The sequence below is a fragment of the Perognathus longimembris genome, chromosome 13 (assembly GCF_023159225.1).
Source record: "Perognathus longimembris pacificus isolate PPM17 chromosome 13, ASM2315922v1, whole genome shotgun sequence".
In the NCBI taxonomy this organism is placed as follows: domain Eukaryota; kingdom Metazoa; phylum Chordata; class Mammalia; order Rodentia; family Heteromyidae; genus Perognathus; species Perognathus longimembris.
The window spans coordinates 58,975,166-58,997,750 of NC_063173.1; the positions used below are offsets into that span (position 1 = coordinate 58,975,166).

At 52.5% G+C, this 22,585-nt stretch overlaps 2 protein-coding genes across 4 annotated transcripts in view; both read left to right on the plus strand.

Annotated features, from left to right (window-relative positions):
* The first annotated feature begins 7,525 nt into the window (after positions 1-7,525).
* On the plus strand, positions 7,526-16,609 carry Peli3 (pellino E3 ubiquitin protein ligase family member 3). 2 transcript variants are annotated; one of them, XM_048361006.1, is made up of 8 exons: positions 7,526-7,656; positions 8,677-8,829; positions 9,381-9,452; positions 12,075-12,204; positions 12,633-12,734; positions 13,497-13,691; positions 13,944-14,132; positions 15,593-16,609. In XM_048361006.1, exons 2-8 carry the CDS (start codon positions 8,678-8,680, stop codon positions 16,160-16,162), a joined length of 1,410 nt encoding a protein of 469 aa, XP_048216963.1. In that variant the 5' UTR covers positions 7,526-7,656; position 8,677; the 3' UTR covers positions 16,163-16,609. The 2 variants fall into 2 exon arrangements, with proteins under 2 accessions (XP_048216963.1, XP_048216964.1); XM_048361007.1 differs by having other exon boundaries at positions 7,579-7,608.
* A 3,420-nt stretch (positions 16,610-20,029) lies between these two features.
* Dpp3 (dipeptidyl peptidase 3) overlaps positions 20,030-22,585 on the plus strand; it is a 23,344-nt gene continuing 20,788 nt past the window's right edge. The window contains exon 1 of one of the 2 annotated variants that reach the window (XM_048360369.1): positions 20,030-20,121. In XM_048360369.1, coding sequence (XP_048216326.1) covers positions 20,070-20,121 — 52 coding nt within the window. In that variant the 5' untranslated portion in view covers positions 20,030-20,069. Of the gene's footprint in view, positions 20,122-20,141; positions 20,202-22,585 lie in introns of those variants that run through there. The other variant, XM_048360371.1, reaches the window with a different exon arrangement.

Consider the following 22,585-nt stretch of genomic DNA (forward strand, 5'->3'; position numbering starts at 1 on the left):
GCTCCCCAACCAGTGAGCCGAGGAGGCCTAGGGAAATTTTAAAAAATACTCTTAAAATGTGTCTTCTGCGGAGAGCGAAGGAATCGGGATGGCTTCAGGGCGCGCAATTTCCCAGGAATGAACACAGGCACCCTGCGAGACAGCCCAGCGGAAGCGGGGCCTTGATGCCCGCACGGCATTGTGGGTATGGTAGTTCCAAGCCCCTCCCGCAGGTTCTGTTGTTTGCCAAGGCACTAGGCTGTCATCTACCGGACACGGTGAAAATCTAAGGTTTGAAGTGAACTTGGGGCGAGTTAGTGGGCACGGGAGAGTTTTGTTTTGTTTTTCTTTCTGAGTCGCTGTCTCCTCACGTGTTGCTCAATGGTTACAAGCATAGATCTTGGAAGCAAACTGCCAGATTGCCGGCTGTGAACTCCTTCCAGTCACTTAGCTTCTTTTCTGTTTCATACCCAGTGTGATGGGAATTATAATGTGTACTCCCAACCTCTCAGAATAGTTATGAAGACTGACTTTATTGTTCTGTTGTATATATGCATGCATGTATATGTGTGTGTGTGTATGTGTATTTGTTCCAGTCCTAGGGCTTGAACTCAGAGCCTGGGCACTCACTGTCCCTGAGCTGCTGCTGCTGCTTCTGTTCCCCCTCCCCCTCCCCCTCCCCCTCCCCCTCTCCCTCCCTCCCCCCCCTCCTCCTCCTCCCCCTCCTCCTCCTCCCCCTGCCTAGAAGCACTCTATTGCTTGAGCCACAGTTCCACTTCCAGCTTTTGGGTGTTTAATTGGCAATAAGAGTCTCACAGACATTCCTGCTCAGGCTGGCTTCGAACATGGTATTCTCAGATCTCAGCCTCCTGAATAGCTAGGATTAAAGGCGTGAGTCACTGGTGCACAGTGAGAACTGCTTTTATGAAGTTACTTACCATTACTCTATGAAGGATAGGCACAGAGCTGTCTACCTTACAGATGAAGAAACCCAGATGCTGGACACCATGTCACTTACCCTATGTTCCTCTGTGCTATGATCTGAACATGGTTTGATCCCTCTCAAATTCAAGTTGAAATTAAGTGCCATTGTACCAGCATTAAAAAATGGGGGGCTGGGAATATGGCCTAGTGGCAAGAGTGCTTGCCTCCTACACATGAAGCTCTCGGTTTGATTCCCCAGCACCACATATATGGAAAATGGCCAGAAGGGGCGCTGTGGCTCAGGTGGCAGAGTGCTAGCCTTGAGCGGGAAGAAGCCAGGGACAGTGCTCAGGCCCTGAGTCCAAGGCCCAGGACTGGCCAAAGGGGGGAAAAAAAAATTGGTTAGCCAGGAGGAGAACGCTGACCTCATCAATGGATTAAAGCCACGGTGGAAGGAATGGAATGGATATGCTTAGCTCCTCTTCCTCTCTGTCTTCTCTTTTGCCTCTGCCATGTTATGACACAGCAAGAAGGCCCTTGGCAGACAGTACCTTAATCTTAGACATTCCAGCCTCCAAAACTAAATAAATCTCTGCTCTTTATAAACTGCCCAGTCTTGAGGCTGAGGATGTTGCTCAGTGCATTTGCAAAACTGTGGCTTCCATCCCCAGCACCACCACAACAAAAGTGTACCCAGTCTCAGATGTTCTATAATTGTAGCTCAAATCACATTAAGATACACTGCTGGAAAGTAGTATGTCAGAATTCGAACCCAGACCATCTGGCTAGGATTCATGCACTTAACTGCTATGTTTCTATATGATTTGGGGGTGTAGGCTAGTGCTAGGGCTTGGATTCAGGGCCTTAATCTTAAGCTTGGCTTTTTCCACTCAGGGTTGGCATTCTACCACTTGGGCTACAGCTCCATTTACAGTTTTTATTGCTGGTTAATTGGAGATGAGAGTCTCATGGACTTTTCTTCTCAGGCTGGCTTCAAATTGAGATCCTTAGGGCTGGGAATATGGCTTAGCGGTAGAATGCTTGCCTTGCATGCACGAAGCCCTGGGTTCGATTCCTCAGCACCACATAAACAGAAAAGCCAGAAGTGGTGCTATGGCTCAAGTGGTAGAGTGCTTAGCCTTGAGCAAAAAGAAGCCAGGGACAGTGCTCAGGCCCTGATTTCAAGCCCCAGGACTAGCAAAAATAAATAAATAAGTAAACAACTGAGTGAGATACTAAATGTTTCTTATTTAAGTGGCTAAGCTTTGAGGTAATTTGTTATAAGGTAATTTGCTAATACAGCTAGATACTGAAATGAACTTTTTCCTAGCACCTGCTGCAGACCAACTATGTCAAGCTGTCTCTGAGGGAAGACAGTAGGAGATTGAAGAACATACACACACACATACACACACACACACACACACACACACATACCTTACAGAAATCTGGGAGCAAGCAGACTGTCAGCACTCAGGGGTTGGGATTTGGGAGATAGAAGCAGCCCATACCATAGTTCAGCATGTTTATTTATTCAGGCACTTGCACAAAGAAAAGGCAAGGAAAAAGGTGTTGTATATGACAGGTAGCTCTCAGCAAAAGTTGGCAATTTGGTGATTAACAGGAAAAAAATGTATGACTTATGGGTAAAGCTATCTGAGCTCATTGGTTCAGCTCCAAGGCTAATGGCCTAGTGGCAAGAGTGCTTGCCTCCTACACATGAAGCTCTCGGTTTGATTCCCCAGCACCACATATATGGAAAACGGCCAGAAGGGGTGCTGTGGCTCAGGTGGCAGAGTGCTAGCCTTGAGCGGGAAGAAGCCAGGGACAGTGCTCAGGCCCTGAGTCCAAGGCCCAGGACTGGCAAAAAAAAAAAAAGAAAGTAAGCCTGGTGATGGAATCGACTGTTGCCAACTCAGGACAAGAGACACTACAGCCAATGAACCAAATCCAGCTCTGTGTGTGTGTGTGTGTGTGTGTGTGTGTGTGTGTGTGTGGTCCTTGGGCTTGAACTCAGAGCCTTGGTATTGTCCTTCAGCTTTTGTTTTGCTCAAGACAGGCACTCTGGGCTGGGAATATGGCCTAGTGGCAAGAGCGCTTGCCTAGTATACATGAAGCCCTGGGTTCGATTCCCCAGCACCACATTTATAGAAAACAGCTAGAAGTGGCGCTGTGGCTCAAGTGGGCAGAGTGCTAGCCTTGAGCAAAAAGAAGCCAGGGACAGTGCTCAGGCCTGAGTCCAAGGCCCAGGCCAAAAAAGAAAACAAAAAAACAAGACAGGCACTCTACCACTTGAACCATACCTCCATTTCTGGCTTTTTTCCTGGTTAATTAAATGTAAGAGTTCGTGAACTTTCCTGCCTGGGTTGGTTACAAACCATGATCCTCAGAGCTCAGCCTCCTGAGTAGCTAGGATTACAGGCGTGAGCCACCAGTGCCCAGTTAAACTCAGTCCTCCTCATTTCTACTAGAACATTTCCCTAGCATCATACCACGGGGGAGATGGGAAGCCACAGGCCTATGGCCCTGTGTCCTTGGAGCCTTGCCAGCCTCTACTCAGATGCCTGCCTCTCGCTGGCTCTGCCATGTCAATTCAGATGCTCCGATCGCCTCTATAAACTGAGACCCTTAGGATCTGCAGGCCTCTCTCAACTTGGCACCTTCATTCACAGGCCACTCATGCGCTCAGGACTCCATGGACCAACTGCGGCAGCCACCACAAAAAGCACACACACCTGCTGGTGTCACTCTGCTCCCTAGCTGTAGCTTGAGAGACAGGCCACAGCTCATCTCTGGATCCCTAAGCCAACCTGAGTAGTCTCTCTTTTCCAAGCAAAGTCCAACATTTTAGTTCTTCCTTCCCCCTCTCCATACCTCCCTACTAGAACTGCTTTTCCTCCTCCTCCTCCTCCTCCTCCTCCTCCTCCTCTTCTTTCTTGCCAATGGTGGGGCCTGAACTCAGGGCCTGGGTGCTGTCTCTGAGCTCTTTTGCTCAAGGTTAATGCTCTACCACTTTGAGCCATAGTTTCACTTGTGTTTTTTGAGTGATTAATTGGGAATAAGCGTTCACAGACACTTTTCTGCCCAGGCTGGCTTTGAACCATGATCCTCATTTTTCAGCCTCCTGAATAGCTAGGATGCAGGTGCAAACCACCAGTACCCAGCTTGTTATTTTTATTTGTTTATTGTGGTTTGTCAACATCCTGTCTCAACTAGACACACCAATTCTTCCAACTTTCAGGCACTGTGCCCAAGAATTTAAGAAACTTAAAGCCGGGGGCTAGTGGCTCAAGTGTACAATCCTAGCTACTCAGGAGGCTGCTCCCTTTTCAGGAAGGTGAGGGGAAACTCCAGCTCCATCCTTCATGGTGAGTCTCAGGCCATCTACGCTGAGCAAACTTCCTTGATTACTTCAGAAAACACATCTCAAAGAGGAGTTAATGGTCCGATCTCTGGGCTTCCCGCAACCCTTGATTATTGTAGCTTTCATTTGACACAGAGGTTTTCTCCTCTAAGCCCCCTGCCATCACTGATCTATGACAACATTAGACATTAGAAGTCCAAGTCAGGCTTCAGTGCCTCACCCTTGTAATCCTAGCTACTCAGGAGGCTGAGTTCAGGGATCAAGGTGCAAACACAGCCAGGCAGAAAAGCCCATGAGACCGGGGCTGGGAATATGGCCTAGTGGTAAAGTGCTTGACTCATATATATGAAGCCCTAGGTTCGATTCCTCAGCACCACATATGTAGAAAAAGCCAGAAGTGGCGCTGTGACTCAAGTGGTAGAGTGCTAGCCTTGAGCAAAAAGAAGCCAAGGACAGTGCTCAGGCCCTGAGTCCAAGCCCCAGGACTGGCAAAACAACAACAACAAACAACCTAGGGCTGGGGAAATAGGAAAATAACCTTCAGCAAATTGTCATTCTTTTGTTTGTTTGTTTGTTTTTTTACAAATTTGTTAATAAAAATGGGTGATAATCAATGCCTGCTTTAAAGGATTAAAGGGTATATTTTCAAATTCAGCAGGGTGTTGTTGCAGACCAGCTGTATCAAGATGTCTCTGAGGGAAGACAGTAGGAGACTGAGGAAAACACACACACACACACACACACACACACACACCCTTGCAGAAAGCTGGGAGCAGGTAGGCTGTCAACCTCCAGGGATAGGGGTCTGAGAGATGGAAGCAGCCCAGAGCATAGTTCAACATGTTTATTTATAGAGGCATTTGCACAAAGAAAAGGCAAGGAGAGCACGCATTGCATATGACAGGTAGCTCTGAGCAAATGTTGGCAGCTTGGCAATTGACAGGAAACTGCAAGGCTTATGGGTAAAGCTATCCAAGTTCATTGTTCCAGCTCCAAGGCTAAGTAAGATAAGAAAACTGTGCCTTCCAACACATCAACTGTGGCTGCCTCAGGTCATTGGGCCAAGATGACAGGATTCTGAGCTGTTGCTCAAGGAACTCATGTCTCTGCCTCTGCACACGTCCCCCTCTTTCTTTATTTAAAGCTGCTGTTGTTGTTCCAGGAGAAGATGATGCTGTTGAATCCTTAATCCCGAAATTCTTCTTCCACTTGCCTGTGTGATGACTGAAACTTATTAAGAATAAAAGTTAAGTTTGACCAATAAATATTGGTAAGCATTATTTATTTTTGTTTATCCCTCTGTGGGTCTGACTGTAAAAATGCTGCAGAGGATCAAATCTGTAATGACAAAAGACTTAACAGAAGTCATTACGAAAGTTTTGAAACAGCAACTCTAGTTATTGAAACAGCAACTCTCTAGTTATTTTTATTGCATATAGTACTTTAGGATACTAATTAAGATTGAAACCAGGGCTGAGAATGTGGCTTAGTGGTAGAGTGCTTGCCTAGCATGCATGAAGCCATGGGTTCGATTCCTCAGTACCACATAAATAGAAAAAGCTGGAAGTTGCACTGTGGCCCAAGTGGTAGAGTGCTAGCCTTGAGTAAAAGCTCAGGGATAGAGCCCATGCCCTGAGTTCAAGCCCCAGGACTGGCAACAAGACAAAACAAAACATTAAAAACATTGGAGATGTCACTGAAGCCTTTTTAATTATAATGAGGCACCAAAGAACCTAGGCCTGCTTGTTGTCCTTTTCATCTTTGTATCCAAGAAGGCTTACATACTTGGGAAACAGAAATATTAGACAGTAAAAAAAAATGACATTTTAGTTTTACATAATTTAGATGTGATCATTTGGAGGATCTTGACATAAACACTTAAATGAATTTTGGCTTAGTTACTTAAGGACTCGCCTCTCCCCTCTGGGCCCATTCTTTCTATGTATCCAAAGATGGAATATGAAAGATTGACCCCCCCCCCATTGCCTCAGGCCCATACAGACCACCAGGTAGAACCTCAGCCGGGATTTGCAGGCAGGACATCTCACCTAGGCCCAGCTGTAAACAACCCTTTGCGGGCCGAAGGGAAAAGCCCCAACTTGCTAGACGTAGTGGCGCTTTCAATAACCACTGCCTCCTTGCTCAGACCCCAGATAAGCCTGGTCCCCAATTCACCCCCTCGCACAGCCTCAGAATCCTCACTGTTCCTCAATAAAACAGTCGTCCTCTGTTGAGGATCCAGTCCAGCCCATTCCTTTTCCATTCTCCTCCATTTTCCCAACCGTTACTACTTTGTTTTAATTTTGACTTTAGCAAAAATCTTTAGATGAGTTTTAAAAATCACAACCAACTTAACTACATTCCAGCTTCCCTATCATTTGATAAGTTCCATCTTGTAAAACTCAAGACATACTCATACCACCAGCTACCTACACCACCACTTAGTCTTAATTTCTCCCTTTTTCCATCTTGGCACAAACATTTAAGACAATTCTTACTTCCCAAGTTCTTTCTTATCTAAAGGTAATCACTTTCCCCCCCTTTTCTCTATAGTGTTTTATAAGCTCTCTGTCCTAAAATGCAAGACATCCTTTTTCTTTTCCACTTTCTTATTGCTTACTGTTTTTTCCTGCAATGCCCTCCGGGGTATTCCTGCCATCGCTGGGCGGCTGCTGCCCCGGCGGCGGGGGACGTGGCTGTCTCCACACGCCCGGGTCCGGAGCCGGCGGGCCGGGCGGGAAAGTGGCCCCGCGGGGCTCCAGTGCGACCTGAGGCGGACAGAGCAGCAGGTGTCCTCGGCCTCCCCTCCTCCCCTCCTCCCCTCCTCCAGTATTTTCCGTCTCCCTTTCCCCCAACTCCGCTAACCCTCTCAGATCCCGCGACTTCCCACCTGGAGGCGGGGTCTTGTAGCGGAGAGGCCCGGAGTCCCCCGACCTAAGGCTGGGAAAGGCGCCCTCCACCCAGGCCTGCGGCGAGGATGGCGAGGCGCCCGCCCTCCGAGTCCCTCGCCACGGGGGACCCAGGCTGTGGAGCCGGGAATGGGGGCGGGGCCGCGTAGGTGGGCGGGGCGAGGGCGTTGTGGGCGTGGCTTCCCGGGCTACGGGGCGGTGCCCGGGTGCTTGCTCGGCCAACTAGGGGCGAGGCTAAGCCGCAGGAGGCGGAGCCTCGCTGAGGCGGAGCTCCGGTTGGGGGTGGAGCCAATGGGGGCGGAGCCTGCGGTAGGGGCGGTGCTGTCCCGGCCCCTCCCCTCCCCCCTCGGCCTCGGGTGTCCCCGTGACGAGGCAGCGCGGAGCCGCCGCGGGTCCGGCCCATCCCGCCGCAGCGGCCCGGGGGCCGAGCCGGTGAGGCGGGAAGGGAGCTGCGCCGAGTGGGGCCTGGAGCGCAGCCAGGTGAGGCCGCCGGGACGCAGGGGGCGGGGGCTGCGGCGGGCGGGCCCCGGCGGGCGCGGGGGGCGTGTTTGCGCGTCTGGGGGCGGCGGGGGAGGGGAGTGGGCCGGCGGTCGTCTGCGCGTCTGCGGTAGCGGGCCCGGGTGGGCTCGGTGCGGGTGCGGGCGTCGCGCGCGGGCCGGGGGCCGCCGCGTGTTTATCTGCGTGTGCGGTGCCAGCGCCGTGCCCGGGGACGCGGGCCTGCCCCGGCGCACCCCTCCGGCGCGGGGATGTTTTCCAGACATGCTGCCTGCGGGAGACGCGCTTCGCTGCGGTCGGAGCGAGGGGCGCGCCGCCCCCTCAGGCCTCCCGAGCCCCGCGGCCGCGGACCCCAGACGGACACCTGAGGGAGGGGCGGGCGGAGGGGGCGCGCACCCGGGAGCGACCCCGAGGCCTGCCCGCTGTGCGAGGCCGGGATGGGGAGACTGAGTCAGATGGATGGGGAGAGGAAGACAGGCAGGCGGAGAGGGGGTGGAGAGGGAGAAGAGAGGATAGAGCTGGGAGGACGGGAAGTCATTGAGTAATAGACGAGGCAGACCGAGGGCTAGACCTGCAGAGAGACCGAAAGAATGAGGATGGGTGCACAGTTCCCAAGACCCTGACAGAGGGTAACTCAGGTCCTGGGTTCAGATCTCAAGCCAGGAGCTCAGGCTTCAGTGCGAGGTAAGGGTCCTCTACTCCTCGGTTGCCAGTCTTCAAAGTACATCCTAGACTGGGATCTTGGCCACAACACAATCTCCGACCTCCCCACATGGCTCCATCTCTCTGATCCCACCGAATAGCTTGCCCCTCTGCTTGCCACCCCTTCTTTTTGGTTCCATCCCACCCATTTTCCCTTTGTGGTGTCCCAGCAAGCCCCGGACAGGCAGAGGTGAATGGTGAAAGGTCAACCAAAGTGGCCTTGTAGCGGGCAGGACTGGAGACTGAGGGGAGCTGGGGTGGGAAGCAGTAAAGCTCTTTTTCTCCCTCTCCTGCTCTGCCCAGGATGGTGCTTGAAGGAAATCCTGAAGTGGGGTCTCCCCGAACTTCAGACCTCCAGAACCCTGAGAACAATGGTTCTTGCATTCTCTCTTCTCCTGGTGAAGATGCACAGCCAGGCGAGGAGCCCATCAAATATGGCGAACTCATCGTCCTTGGGTGAGCCTGACCTGATCCAGGAGGTGGGTGGGTTCTAGGCACCCCCTTGGGGCAGCCAGAATAAGTAAGGGCACCGAGCACCCATGTAGGGTCTTTTGCTCTTTGATCCTCAGATGAAAGACAAAGCTGACCAAACTCTCCACCATGTGTAATTATTTTCTCATAAATCCCCCAGACAACTTTGTCTACCCAAGTTTCTCATCACATGAGAACAAAGTATCACCAACTGCAGTCTGCAAAGCTCTGAGGGTGTGTGTGGTATGGGGGTGAAAAGTTGTGGCTCTACCTAAAAACTGCTTTGTTCCAATCCTGCCTCTGCAAGTTGCTGAACTTCCCTGTGCCTCAGTTTCCCCATTTTGTAAGCAGAGATGATAATGATCCCTACCTCAAAGGGTTGTAGAGAGGAAGAAAGGAAGGAAGAAAGGAAGGAAGGAAGGAATTTTTATTATGTCATAAGAACAGCACAGCACCCAGCACGCGCCAAGTGTTCTGGGAGGCGAGCCTGTGCCAAGCCCTTTCATGGACATTATTTCATTTCAATCTTCACAAAGATGCTGTGAGGAAGGAGGTGAGGAAACCGAGGCTCAGAGAGGGGAAGTGACTGGCCCAAGGGCACACAGCTGGTAAGTGGCAGGGCTGGGATTTGGACCCCAGTTTTCTTACTCGAGATCTGATGCTGCTGTCACACAACCATAGTTCTCCTTCACACTACAAAGACCAAACTGAGTCTAGGGAAGAAGAATATGACCTGATGACTGAGAAGACCTCGTTTCTTCTTCATCTTTGCCTGATCAGGGTCCCTGTACCTTCCATGTATCTCTTTCCCCAGACACAAATTCCTCTTCTTACTCTCCCATCAGAGTCTCCTTTTGGCTGTCAGTCCTGAAGAAACTACTTGAGAAGTTGTATAATCATGATGATAATGATTAAGCATAATAACAGCTACTGTTCCTTGATCCACACATGACATACTTTTTTTTTCTTTTGCCAGTCCTGGGGCTTGAACTCAGGGCCTGGGAACTATTCCTGAGCCTCTTTGTGCTCAAGGTTAGTGCTCTACCACTTGAGCCACTGTACCACTTCCAGCTTTTTCTGAGTCGTTGATTGGAGATAAGAGTCTCATGGGCTTTTCTGCCTGGTCTGACTTCAAACCTCAATTCTCAGGTCAGCCTTCTGAGTAGCTAGGATTATAGGCATGAGCCACCAGTGTCCAGCTATGACATGTGCTTAGAAATAAAACATACTTATCAAGAGCTTGCTGTAACTGTACTGCACTGCCAAACACTTTTGTTCTCAAAATCAACCTGCAAAATAAGTAAGTCCTGAAAAAAAAATGAGCCTCATTTTATGGAAGTCTTGTGGTGAGTAGAAGAGCCAGGAATGTGGTGGTGGTGGTGGTGGTGGTGGTGGTGTGTGTGTGTGTGTGTGTGTGTGTGTGTGCTGGTACTGGTACTTGAACTCAGGGGCTTGTGCTCTTGCTTAGATTTTCTGCTCAAAGCTGGCACTCTACCACTTGAGTCATGCCTCCACTTCTGGCTTTTTGCTGGTTAAATGGAGATAAGAGTCTCATAGAGTTTTTCGCCCAGACTGGCTGACTCCGGAGTAGGTAGGATTACAGGCCTGAGCTACCAGTGCCCAGGATCTAGGATTTAAGCCAGGGCCCATCTGAGTCCTTTGCCTGGGTTCTGACTGCTTTCTTCCCCCATGCAGAAGAAGGGCAACAGATGTCTTACTCAGGGATGTTTGCATTGGAAAAGCTGCTGTTTATTATCATGAAGGAAAGGCTAGCTTCCAGCCCAGGGCAAGACCAGTGATGGGGGAGACTTCAGACCTAAGAGGGTGGGCCCTCTGGAAGGCTCTCTCTTCTCCCCTGGACCCATGGCAGGCTGTGCATCAGAACCATTGGAGAGCACATTGAAAACACTTCCAGACAGGTGCCCCAAACCTTCCGAATCAGAATCTGGTGGGGCTGGTGAGTCTGGATTCTAACACACTCCCTGGAGGTTCTGAGTCAAGTGGTTCTGGTCGTGTGTGCGTGTGTGTGTGTGTGTGTGTGTGTGTGTGTGTGCATCCATGTGCATGCTGGTTCTGAGGCTTGCCTGGGTGTTGTCCCTTAGCTTTTTCACTTGGGGTTGATGCTTTACCACCTGGAGCCACACCTCCACTTTTGGCTTTTTGATGTCTAAGAGGTTCATAGACTTTCCTGCTCAGATCTCAGCCTCCTGAGAAGCTGGGATTGCAAATGTGCACCACAGACCCTCAGCTCCTTGTCTGTACTTGACAGCTGCTTATCCCATCACTTTCTGCTCTGTAACTGTGCATGACTCCCCATTGCTTACAGACAGAATAATATTTTTCACCTGGTGTTCATCTTTCCCGGTGGTACTTCACCGTCCTGAGCTTACCACACGCTGCCAGCCTTGGGGCCCCAGCTTGGAGTGAGCACTGCTCCATTTTGTAGGGCTTTTGCCAAGTCTGGGGTCTGGCAGATTTGAATGCAAATGTAGACTTTGTCACCTACTGACTCAAGGCAAGTCACTGTGGCTCCCTGAGCCTCAATTTGTCTCATTCATAAAATGGGAAGAAAGACAATTGCCTGGCAAGACACCACACAGGTGCCTTAAGGGACCAGGGACACGGTGGGGGGGGGGGACTCTGACTCACCCCATCTGTTCTTTTCATGGTCATTCTCGCTGGATGTGAGCTGGAAGGGAGGGTGGGCATGTGACTTGAGTGGAGATAGGGAGGTAGTGACCTTGAGGGTCTGTTCTTTTTCTTCATATGGTTTCTAGAAATGATGTAGTAAGTGGTGGTTTGCTGCAGGGGACTCCCCAGTTCTTCAAGGCTTAGTAGGGGTTCCCTTTCCCAGAAACCCAATCTTGGGATCACGAGTCTCTTCTCTTGCCCAGGGGGCCTGAAGTGCATTTGGCCTTTGTCTGAGTCAAGGCAGGTGTGCCTGAATTCCTTGAGAACTGACCCCCCTGCTTCATGGACTTGTGAAACATCATTACTCCCAGTCCAGCACCTTCCCCAGACATAGCTCAGCCATCCAGGGAACTCACCGTTATAGTTTCATGAGACCCCCTGTTGTAGGCTCTTCTAGCTTTCTGTGATTCCTTGAGCTTGTTTAGCAAGATAGGATCTGCCTAGAGTTGACAGTGTTCTGTAAGGCTCCTCAATGACCACGTTTCGTTCTCTCTCTCTCTTTCCATCCCCTGCCCTTCTTCACCCCTTTAACGCCACAGCTACAATGGGTGTCTGGCAAGTGGGGATAAGGGCCGCCGGCGGAGCCGCCTGGCACTGAGCCGCAGGCCACATGCCAACGGAGTGAAGCCAGACGTCATGCACCACATCTCCACGCCGCTCGTCTCCAAGGCAAGCAGCTTATGCCAGTAGACCAAGCACCGTCCCGTCGTTCTGTCCTCTGTGCCCTTGGCCCAGGTCTCCAGTCTTCCCAGACCTATGTGCGCATGCCCCCTCTCCATCCCAGCAGGGGTGCTGCCCACCGTGTCATTACTCTCTGCCTTATTGGGCCACCCGAGCAATGGTGACCCTTGACCTTTAGCAGGATCCAGCCGAGTGGCTGTGGATCAGTTCTTCTGTCTGACCTCCCGGCACCAGACTTGAAAATGGGAACAGTAAGCCCAATCTTGGGGTGACTAGGTAACCCGTATAGGGTCCCCCTGCACAAGATGCTGCTAACCCTCCCCGGGAGTGGCCACTGAGCCCTGAGTTTGCCTTCACTGAGAAACTTAGCTCTCATGGCCACGTGCTCTGGCAAGTGTCGACTTTCTCCTCCCCAGGCCTTGAGTAACCGAGGGCAGCACAGCATCTCGTACACACTGTCCCGGAGCCACTCGGTCATAGTGGAGTACACGCACGACAGCGACACAGACATGTTCCAGGTACGCCCAGCCCTCCCCCCAGCTCCAGGCCCCTGAGCTTCTAGGTGTTTGGGCTCGCTGGGCGCAGCAGCCTGGCCTTCCAGTGAGGAAGCAGCGTGTCCCCCACAGGGGTCGCTGGTGCAGCACATTAGTAGCCATAGCAAGACTGAGAGTCAAGATGCAGTGGAAAGCCATGTGGCCTCCGAGTTCAGAGGGCAGTGTAAGCATTGTCACGCCTGGGTTCAGATGCCAGCTCTGTTACTTACTTTGTGCAGGACTTAGTTAATCTCTGTGGGCCTTTGTTTCCTCGTGTGTAAAATGGGACCCCTAATAGCAGCCACCCCATGGGTGAACACATACAGTGCTTAGCACAGAGAGGCTTTGGTGGGGGGAGGGGCGCCGGGATCTGAACTTGGCCTTGTGTTTGCTAGGCAGTACTGCTGGACAGCTTACATATCTAGTAAATCCTTATTAAATGTTTATGGTTTGCTGCGAAGATTCCTAGGACATCAGTTTTCTATTGGTCTATTCGTGAGTTGACCGGTTTTTTACAATTTCGAGTGAGAGTCTTTCCCCAAAGCTTTAGGGGCAGTAGAGCAAGAGGCTAATTGCACCTAGAGAGGCTTCTTGGGAGCCCAGGGGGTCTGGAGAGCCCTGCGCTGCCTCTGTGGACCCTGCCACATCGTTGTGGGGGATCCTGATGCAGAGCAGACGCTGGGCAAGAAGCCCATGAGACGGGGCCTTGCCACGTGATTGCTGTGCTTGCCCTCCCCTCGCTTGCAGATCGGCCGCTCCACTGAGAACATGATCGACTTTGTGGTCACAGACACGGCCCCTGGAGGAGGGGCCACCGAGGGCCCTTCCGCCCAGAGCACCATTTCCCGCTATGCCTGCCGCATCCTCTGCGACCGCAGGCCACCCTATACTGCCCGCATCTATGCTGCCGGCTTCGACGCCTCCAGCAACATCTTCCTTGGAGTGAGTGCACCCCAGGCAGGGTCCAGCTCTCTACTGGAAAGCGGGGAGGGCTTGGGAAGGGAGCAGCCTGGAGTGATGGGCCAGTCCCTGGGCAGCATGAATAGCAAAGCGACGCTCTGGGAGGTCCTGTGGTGCCGGTGCTCTGGAGTCCTCCCTGGGACACGATTGTAGAGTGGGGGCAGCCTCCTCTGGCATGCAGCCTGCCGGGGGGCCACTTGAGGAAAGGTGAGCTGATCCTCAATGTGGTCCCAGGAGCGAGCAGCCAAATGGCGGACCCCCGATGGCCTGATGGATGGCCTGACCACCAATGGGGTCCTGGTGATGCACCCGGCGGGCGGCTTCTCCGAGGACTCGGCGCCGGGTGTCTGGCGGGAGATATCAGTCTGCGGGAACGTGTACACACTGCGGGACAGCCGCTCAGCGCAGCAGCGGGGGAAGCTGGTAGGTGGCCCTCTCCATCTTTACCCCCAACCCTTCCAGGTCCTCCTCCCACTCTCCTGGAGATGGAGGACCTGCAGTCCTTGTGCCTAAGGGAGTCCCCAGGGGGGGCTCTGCCTGGGGGAGCCATGGGCTTGCAGAGCTCTTGGCGCTGGCTCTACTGACCAGAACAGAGCCTCTCCAGGTGCGGCCTGCACACTTCTTGAGATCCGTGAGGTGATGTGAGATAGTCACATTGTGCGTTGTGGCTTTGCAGCTGCTGACAGCTCAGAACACCACAGTCGCTTATGAGGGTGACACTTGGCCCGTGAGCCGTTTACAGTCTAGAGTGCTGGCAGCTCGTGGCGTGTCTGTCACATTTGGGCGGGTTCGGCATTATTAACCCCTTCCAACAGGCACAGGCCCTTAGATTTGTTCTTACAGTGCTGGCCTGGAAGTACCACGTGGTACAGATTAGAGCGCTCCATCGATAGAGTGGTGAGGGGGTCCAAGAGCAAGTAGGGCTTTGTGGCCTTGTTCCTTTCCTGGGCCATACAGGGCTGCCCCTGAGGGTAGCCATGTGAGCCCAGGAGACATAAAAGCTCAGGGGAAAACAGAAGTTTCTAGTGTTCACTTTATTAGGAAAGAACATTGGTTTTGCATGTGGGTTAGGGGGTATAGCTCAGTGGTAAAACCTGTGCTTATCATGTGCTAGATTCTGAGTTTGATCTTCATAACCACAGAAAAACCCCAAACAAAATTATATATGTACATATGTAACTTATTGTATATAAATATTATATAATATATAAGTATAATATGTAAATATTATATATATATATATATATACATATCAACTGAATATGGTAGGGCACACCTGTAACCTCAGTAATCTCTTGGGAGGCAGAGGCAGGAGGATTGAGTTGGATGTCAGTCTGGTTATATGATGAGACCATATCTCAAATGACCAGCAACAATAACAAAAACCTGTGTGCGTGAATATGACACAAGCACTTGCTTGCTGAGCACCTAGTAGGTGCTGGGAGCCCTTTGAACTATGTACACTGACTGCTTCATGACACCCACTGGAGCTTCTGTGGAGTTCAGCTTGAAGTAGAAGCTAAGACACCGAGAGGTTATGTGACTCTCCCCGGGATGCAGAGTTAGTGAATGGTGAGGTCACAGTTCAAATCTAGGTGGTCTGTTAACCACAATCCCCACGATCCTTGCTCTAGGCTCAGTGTCCGGCATTCTTTTGGCCCTTGCCATTATTGGAGAACGGTGGGAAGCACTTTAGAAACTGTCCAGATGTCCCACCTTGATAGGACCAGATTGGGATCCCCAAGTCCCGCTGGGAGCTGGGGGAGCTGTGTCCGTCCTCAGCGCCCTGCTGGCCCAGGCCCCCTCTGCAGGCGCCTGGGGGCTGCAGCCCGATGGCTGGGCAGGGACCTCTTGGATGAAGGGCTTTCTGCTGTCTCTGGCAGGTGGAGAATGAATCCAACGTGTTACAAGATGGCTCCCTCATCGACCTGTGTGGGGCCACACTGCTGTGGCGTACTCCCGCAGGCCTGCTGCGGGCACCCACGCTGAAGCAGCTGGAGGCCCAGCGGCAGGAGGCCAACGCGGCGCGGCCCCAGTGCCCCGTGGGCCTCAGCACCCTGGCCTTCCCTAGCCCGGCCCGTGGCCGCACCGCACCTGACAAGCAGCAGCCCTGGGTCTATGTCCGCTGCGGCCATGTCCACGGCTACCACGGCTGGGGCTGCCGACGGGAGCGGGGTCCCCAGGAGCGTGAATGTCCCCTCTGCCGACTCGTGGGTCCCTACGTACCCCTGTGGCTAGGCCAGGAGGCTGGTCTGTGCCTGGACCCGGGGCCTCCCAGTCACGCCTTTGCGCCCTGCGGCCACGTCTGCTCCGAGAAGACTGCCCGCTACTGGGCCCAGACCCCGCTGCCGCATGGCACCCACGCTTTCCATGCTGCCTGCCCCTTTTGTGGGGCCTGGCTCACCGGCGAGCATGGCTGCGTCCGCCTCATTTTCCAGGGGCCTCTGGACTAGGTTCCCCAGGGCCCTTGCTGCTGTGCCCACCTGCTCACCCGGTCCCCCCACTCCTGCAGCCTCCAGAGAGCTCTGCATGTGGAACTCTGCCTGCTGGCACCTTGCCACACCAGCTGGACGCAGCGGATGGGTGGCGGCCCTCCCCCAAGGGGGCTCCTGACATCTTCCCAGTCATTCGGAAGGATCTGCAGTACCAGCCGGGCCCCCAGGCCGACGGAGGGAAGTGCAGGCCCCTGCCTTGCCCTTCCTGGGGTATTCCCCACCATGCCGGTTACACTGTGCCCCTGGGGGAGTGAAGGGACTGTGACCCCTGACCCCCAGCTCATGATGGTTGGGCCCTCAGCCTGCCAAGCCAGTAACAGATACTCCTCCTCGCTGCTGCCCCAAGTCCCCCTAGAAGCCTCACTGCTCAGCCGTGCTCCCAAATGCACACATCCCCCACTGTGTGAAAGGCCCCCAGTCCTGCGTGAGGGATGGGTGGGTGGCAGGCTGGGACTGAGCGACATGGAGTTTACAGACGGACAGTTCGATGCGTTAGGATGGGAGAAAGCTTGGGCTGGGGAATCATCTTTGTTGGCCGTGGGAAGCACAGAGGCTTCAGGGAGGAAGCGGCACGGGAGCTGAGTGTGGGGGTTCTGAGTCCTGGGGGCCCACGGGAAGCCATGTGTGCTCTGCATACTGTGGGTTGCAAGCGGAGGGGGCTGAAGCATGAGCTGCATGGGAGGCACAAGAGACTGGTGAGAAGATGCTGGATGGGGATTCTGGACTCTTTGTGGACAGCCAGGAGCCAACCAAGGGGCTAGGAGTGGGGAGCACGAGGATTCGCTGCTTTGGAGTCCTGGCTCTGACCCAAGGGCTCCCCATCCCGAGCACCCGCCCGCCGTGTGCCCTGCACTGTGCCCATGGTAATAACAACTTGGTTCACTGAGCGTCCACCAGGTGCCAGGCTCTGCTTCTTGGAGGTTTGCTGGCTCGGGCTCATGTTCTGGGGAGGGAGGCAAGACCACTTGTTTTCACAGAAAGATGAAGTCGTATCCTAAGTCACACAGCCAGGAAATGGCCAGGCCACCATTCAAACCCAACACCGCCCCCTTCCCATCACAATGGGTTTCCTTTACTGGGTGGGGCTAAATTGGGAGAAGTAGTCAGTCTGTCTCCTGGAGAAGCTGGAGACTATAGATTGGTAGGTGCCCCCCCCCCCCCCCCCCGCTCAGTGCCCAGCCCCACATAGAGCTCTAGCCACAAGCCAAGTCCTGCCTCTCCAGTTCCCTGAGGAGAGACCTGCCAGCCAGCAGCCGCTGACCACCCGTCCCCCCCCCCACTGGCCACCTGCACCCCAGCCCCACGCAGTGGATGGGCCACCAGGCTGGGGTGTTTGAGAATGTAGGGCTTCTAGGAAGGCACGGGGATAGCCTGGAGCCTGATGGGCGTCTTCAGGTGCAGAGGCAGTGCTGTTGGGAGGCCAGCCCCGGGGAGGGGCACAGCATGGCACCACAGGGAACACGCATAGCAGCCAGTGCAGGGGAAATAGGAAGGCAGGGTGCAGATGGAGAGACTTGGACAAGGGCCTGGTGGGCCTCAGCAGCCATGGAGGTCAAGTCTGAGTGGACCCCTGTTCACCCATGCCGAGGGCCAAGCTGAGGGGATTGCCGGGCCCTTCCTGATCAGTCCTAGGGAAACTGAGCCAGGAACACAAGCAGATGACATTCCAGAGGTAAGAAAGGAGAAGGCTGGGAGTTCAGCATGATGTGGGCATTGTCCTGTGCTCCGGACAGATGCCAGAACTTGAGGGGGGGGGGTGCCCGAGGGGACCTGCCAGCCCAAGGCCACACGGCCAGTTGGGGCCAGAAAGCACCCGCACGTGTAGCAGGGGAGATGTGGTTGCATTCTTGCTTGTGGAGTGTCACCCCGCTGGAGCGGGATGGAGGGTAAATGAGGATTTCAGAGTGGGGGTGGGAGGATTTCCCACACCACCCCCAAAACTCTAGAAATAGATCTAGTTTTCACTTCTGACTTCATTGGGAGCCAGGCAGAAGAACATTATGGTCCTATTTCTGGTGGGAGATTTCTGGCTCTAGGAGGAGAGACAAGCAAAAGACACGTCTGTGGATGCTTGGGAGGATTCAGGGCTGTGAGAAGCCAGAACTCCTGTCCTTGCCCCAACTCTGCCCTTTGCCAGATCTTAGAACCTGTGTTCCCATGGTAATCAAATGGAATGACCTCTGCCTCACCAAGTGCTTGTAAATGTATGGAAAGCACCTATGAAATAGTAGGTAGTTAATGTTAATTCCTCGCCTCCCCTTCTTCTCCTGGGGAAAACCCAGGTAGGTGATAGCCATGATCCCAATGAATAAGGGGTGTGTGTGTGTGTGTGTGTGTGTGTGTGTGTGTGTGTGTGTGTGTTTGTTATTGCTGCTGTTGGGAGAGGTCTGAATAAGGGCTAAGCCCCAGCTCACAGATTGCTGAAGATATGTTGTGTATTTTAATGGAAGTCACCGGAACTCTTACTCTCAGTTTTCCCATCTGTGCAGGGGGTTAAATGTTATGTGCTATCAAAGGCTTTGCATGAATTGAGTTCTTCCGAGGCAAGCTCTGGTACAGGGAATGCTAGTATTGACCATCATAAAATGAGATTATGCAGGGCTAGAAGGGAGAAAGCAATTGCCTGTCATATACTATGATCTATGTTCTATCAGCAGTAAAAAACAAAAAAATTAACCCCCCCAAAAGTTTAGTCCCAGGGCCTGGATACTTACTGGATCCTTTGCCTGCTCCAGCTGCCCCCTGGTGGCCATGGACAGCTAGTGCCTCCTCAAGTGTGCGTTTCAACTTCATCTGACAATTGAGACACAGCAAGGACATAAACCCCTTAATTGATTTCCCACTTCTAAGGACATAAACCCCTTAATTGATTCCAATTTATAAGGACAGTCGTCATCCCATTTATAAGGACAGCTAGCAATGCTATTGTGAAGGGCTTTGGGAACTCTTGTGAATGAGAAACAGGCTTGTGGTGTGTAGTCCTGAGCCAAGGCACAGGCATGACAAGGACAGAATGCTGGACATCAGTCCCCAAACACTCCCTCCACACACAGCACTGACCAGCTGGCAGTCACTGACACCTAGGATATTCCTGGCTTGGACTCACTTATTAACTCAGTGTTCTGGCTGAAGAAGCCAAGATTCACAGAGCTAAAGTGACCCACTTGAGGTCAACACAGCAGGGCACCAGTGGCTCACACCTATAATCCTACGCAGGAGGTTGAGATCTAAGGATTGGGGTTTGAACCTAGCCTGGGAGATTAATCTGAAAGATCTATCTCCAATTAAGAGCAACAAGCTGGAAGTGGAGCTCCGGTTCAAGTGATAAGGTACTAACCTAGAGTGGAAAAAGCTAAAGGCCAGCATCCAGGCCCTGAATTCAAGCTCCAGTACCCGCACAGGCGCGAGTGTGAGAAAAGCTTGATTTAACCTCCGATCACTGCAGTGGCTTTGCTTCCTCGCACCTACAGCTGTATATTCTCTGAAGAGCCTCCACTCCAGACCCCCTCCCTCCCTAGCCCACCAAGTCCAGTAAAACAGGTTGGGGAACATTGGGGGTCTTGGCTGTGTGTGCATGGAGGTCTCTGATGCACAGGGGCTTCGGGGCCCGGGGACCTTGTCAGTCCCGTTGGCCTGGCCCACGCCGCCGAAGAGCCGGTCACCCAGGGTCCCCGCCCCGCCGCGAGCGTGGCCGGTGCACAAAAGGCCAAGGCCGCAGAGGCCGGGCGGAGCGACTCCCGTAGTGCCCGGGGGCGGGGGCGGGGGCAGGGAGATGTCTCTTTCCTCCTATTGGCTGAGGCCACTGCCCGTCTGCGTCCCGGGAACCAATTGGCCAATGAGGGCGGGGCTTGGGAAGCCCCAATGAATGGGGGAGCCGGAAGCAGGAAGTGAGTTTGCGAGCGGAGCGGCGGCCGCAGGTGAGTTTGCGGCGTCTGGGCTTGGGGGTCACATTGTGTCGCCCTCCAGGGGACCAGAGCGACGTGGGGCCCAGCTCAAGGTCGGCCCCTTTCTGCGCACCCTCCGCGGCTCCTTCCGAGTCTTGGCGGGCCCCGGGGCCCCGGGCGTTCGGAGCCGCGGAGTTAGCCGGGGTGCGGAACCCGGGGCTCGCGCCGGGGGCGGGGCCGGGGCCCTGGGCGGGCCGCGGCGTGGCCGTGCCCCGGGCTAGGACATCCCGGGTGCCCGCGAAGGCGGGACGGCTTGGGCGAGGTGCCTGCCCTCGCCGAATCTCACTCTCCCCCGCTGTGAAATGGGCCGAGAACTTGTGCGACTTTCCCTGGACGAAGTCGGAGAAGGCGGGGGAAGGAGCAGGGAGGGCTGCCGCAGAGACGGAGGGGCTGGAGCAGGTCAGGTGCTGCGGCCCGATGAGGAAAAGCACCGGGAAAATGGTTTCCAAGTGCTTAAAAAAATATACTATAAAGGTGACGTACAGAGGGGTGACAGTTACATAAGTCAGGTAGGGGGTACATCCACTTTTGTCACCCCTTCCTTCACTCTCGGTTTCCCCCTCCCATTCCACCCACAGGGCATATAGTTCATTTTCAGCAGTGCTTAACCAATACCTCCATTTCTGTACCCCCCCCCCCTTACCCTCCCAAAGACAGATACATAAACAAACAAGACCCAAAGAAAACAAAAACAGCAACAAAGAAAAAACTTTTTTCCATTTCCAGGAGTTCATTTCATACGTCTTATTCTATGTGATCAGATGCACATAGGCATTGGGGCCTTGGTGTTCCTCCCCTAAGAATATCCTTTGGAGGAACCCTATTGCCCTGTTGGTGGGAATGTAAACAGTACAACCACTTTGGACAACAGTCTGGAGAGTCCCTCAAAAAAAAATAAACATAAGCTGGGTGCCGGTGGCTCACACCTGTAACCTTAGTAATTCAGGAGGCTGGGATCTGAGGATCAAGGTTGGAAGCCAGCCCAGGCAGGAAAATCTCTGAGGCTCTTATCTCCAGTTAACCACTAGAAAATGGAAAGTGGTGTTGTGCCTCAAATGGAAAGAATGCTAGCCTTGAGTTAAAAAGCTCAGGAACAATGCCTAGGTCCCAAGTTGAAGCCCCATGACTGACAAAAACAAAACTAAACACAGATCTAAACATACCACTCCTGGGCACCCACCCGGAACCTCACAAGCCAGGATGCCATAAAGACACTTGCACATCCATGTTCATTGCTGCACTGTTCACAATAGCCAACTTATGGAAACAGTCCAATTGCCCCTACAATAGATGAGTGGATCCAAAAAACGTGATACCTATACAAAATGGAATTTTACACAGCCATTAGAAAGAATAAAATGTCATTTGCAAGGAGATGGATGGACCTAGAATAAATCATGTTAAGTGAGGTAAGCCAAGCTCAGAGAAACAAATGGTGTATGTTTTCTTTTATATGCAGAAGCTAGATCTAAAATACATTGGCACATGATAAGTTATACAGGACTAGACATTTACACATAGTGAAACCAAAGGAAGATACTCTTTTTTTTAAGGTTCTATTTTATATTTTGTTTATGTGGTACTAAAGAATTGAACCCAGGGCCTCATGCGTGGTAGGCAAGCACTGTACCACTAAGCCACATTCCCAGCCCAGAGGATACGCTTAAGAGAGGAACACAAAGGTGCAATGCCTATGTGCATTAGATCATATAAAACAATATTTATAGAAATGAACCCCAGGAAATGGAAACAAGAGGTTTTTTTTCTTTGTTCCTGTTTCTTTTTTGTTGTCGTTGTTGCCATTGTTGTCATGGGGCTTGAACTCTGGGCCTGGGCGTTGTCCCTGAGCTCTTTTGCTCAAGACTAGTGCTCTGAGCCACAGCGCCACTTCCAGTTTTCTGGTGGTTAATTGAAGATAAGTGCCTCATGTCCTTTCCTTCCGGGGCTAGCTTTGAGCTGCGATCCTCAGATCTCAGCCTCCTGAGTATTACAGCCATGAGCCACCAGTGCTTTATTATTTTTTTGTCTAGTTTGTTCATGTATCTGCCTTTGGGGGGAAAGGGGGCACAGAAATGGAGAGACAAAGGGTGGACATAGGCAGCAGTGCCACTTACTAGGGACTTTGTTGAAAATGAACTATTCAACTTGTGGGTGGGGATAAAAGGGAAAAACTGGGAGAGTGAGGGAAGGGGTGACATGGTCCAAAATGAAATGTGCTCACTATCTGGTTTATGTAACTCTCACACCTTTGTATATCACCTTTAAAAAATTAAAAAACAAAAAATCCCAAGAACACCCTTTGATTTCACTGTGTGTGAGTGCTTAGAGATCTATATAATTTATTATGTCCCAGCATATTTTAGATCTGGCTTCTGCATATGAGAGAAAACATGCACCATTTGTCTCTCTGAGCTTGGCTTACTTCACTTAACATGAT

Excerpts from the sequence above, each read along its gene's own strand:
- Peli3 (XM_048361006.1), top strand. The coding sequence starts at position 8,678 with ATGGTGCTTGAAGGAAATCCTGAAGTGGGGTCTCCCCGAACTTCAGAC. Across the intron at positions 12,735-13,496 it reads GCGACACAGACATGTTCCAG|ATCGGCCGCTCCACTGAGAA; the intron begins GTACGCCCAGCC and ends CCTCGCTTGCAG. Across the intron at positions 13,692-13,943 it reads CCAGCAACATCTTCCTTGGA|GAGCGAGCAGCCAAATGGCG; the intron begins GTGAGTGCACCC and ends ATGTGGTCCCAG.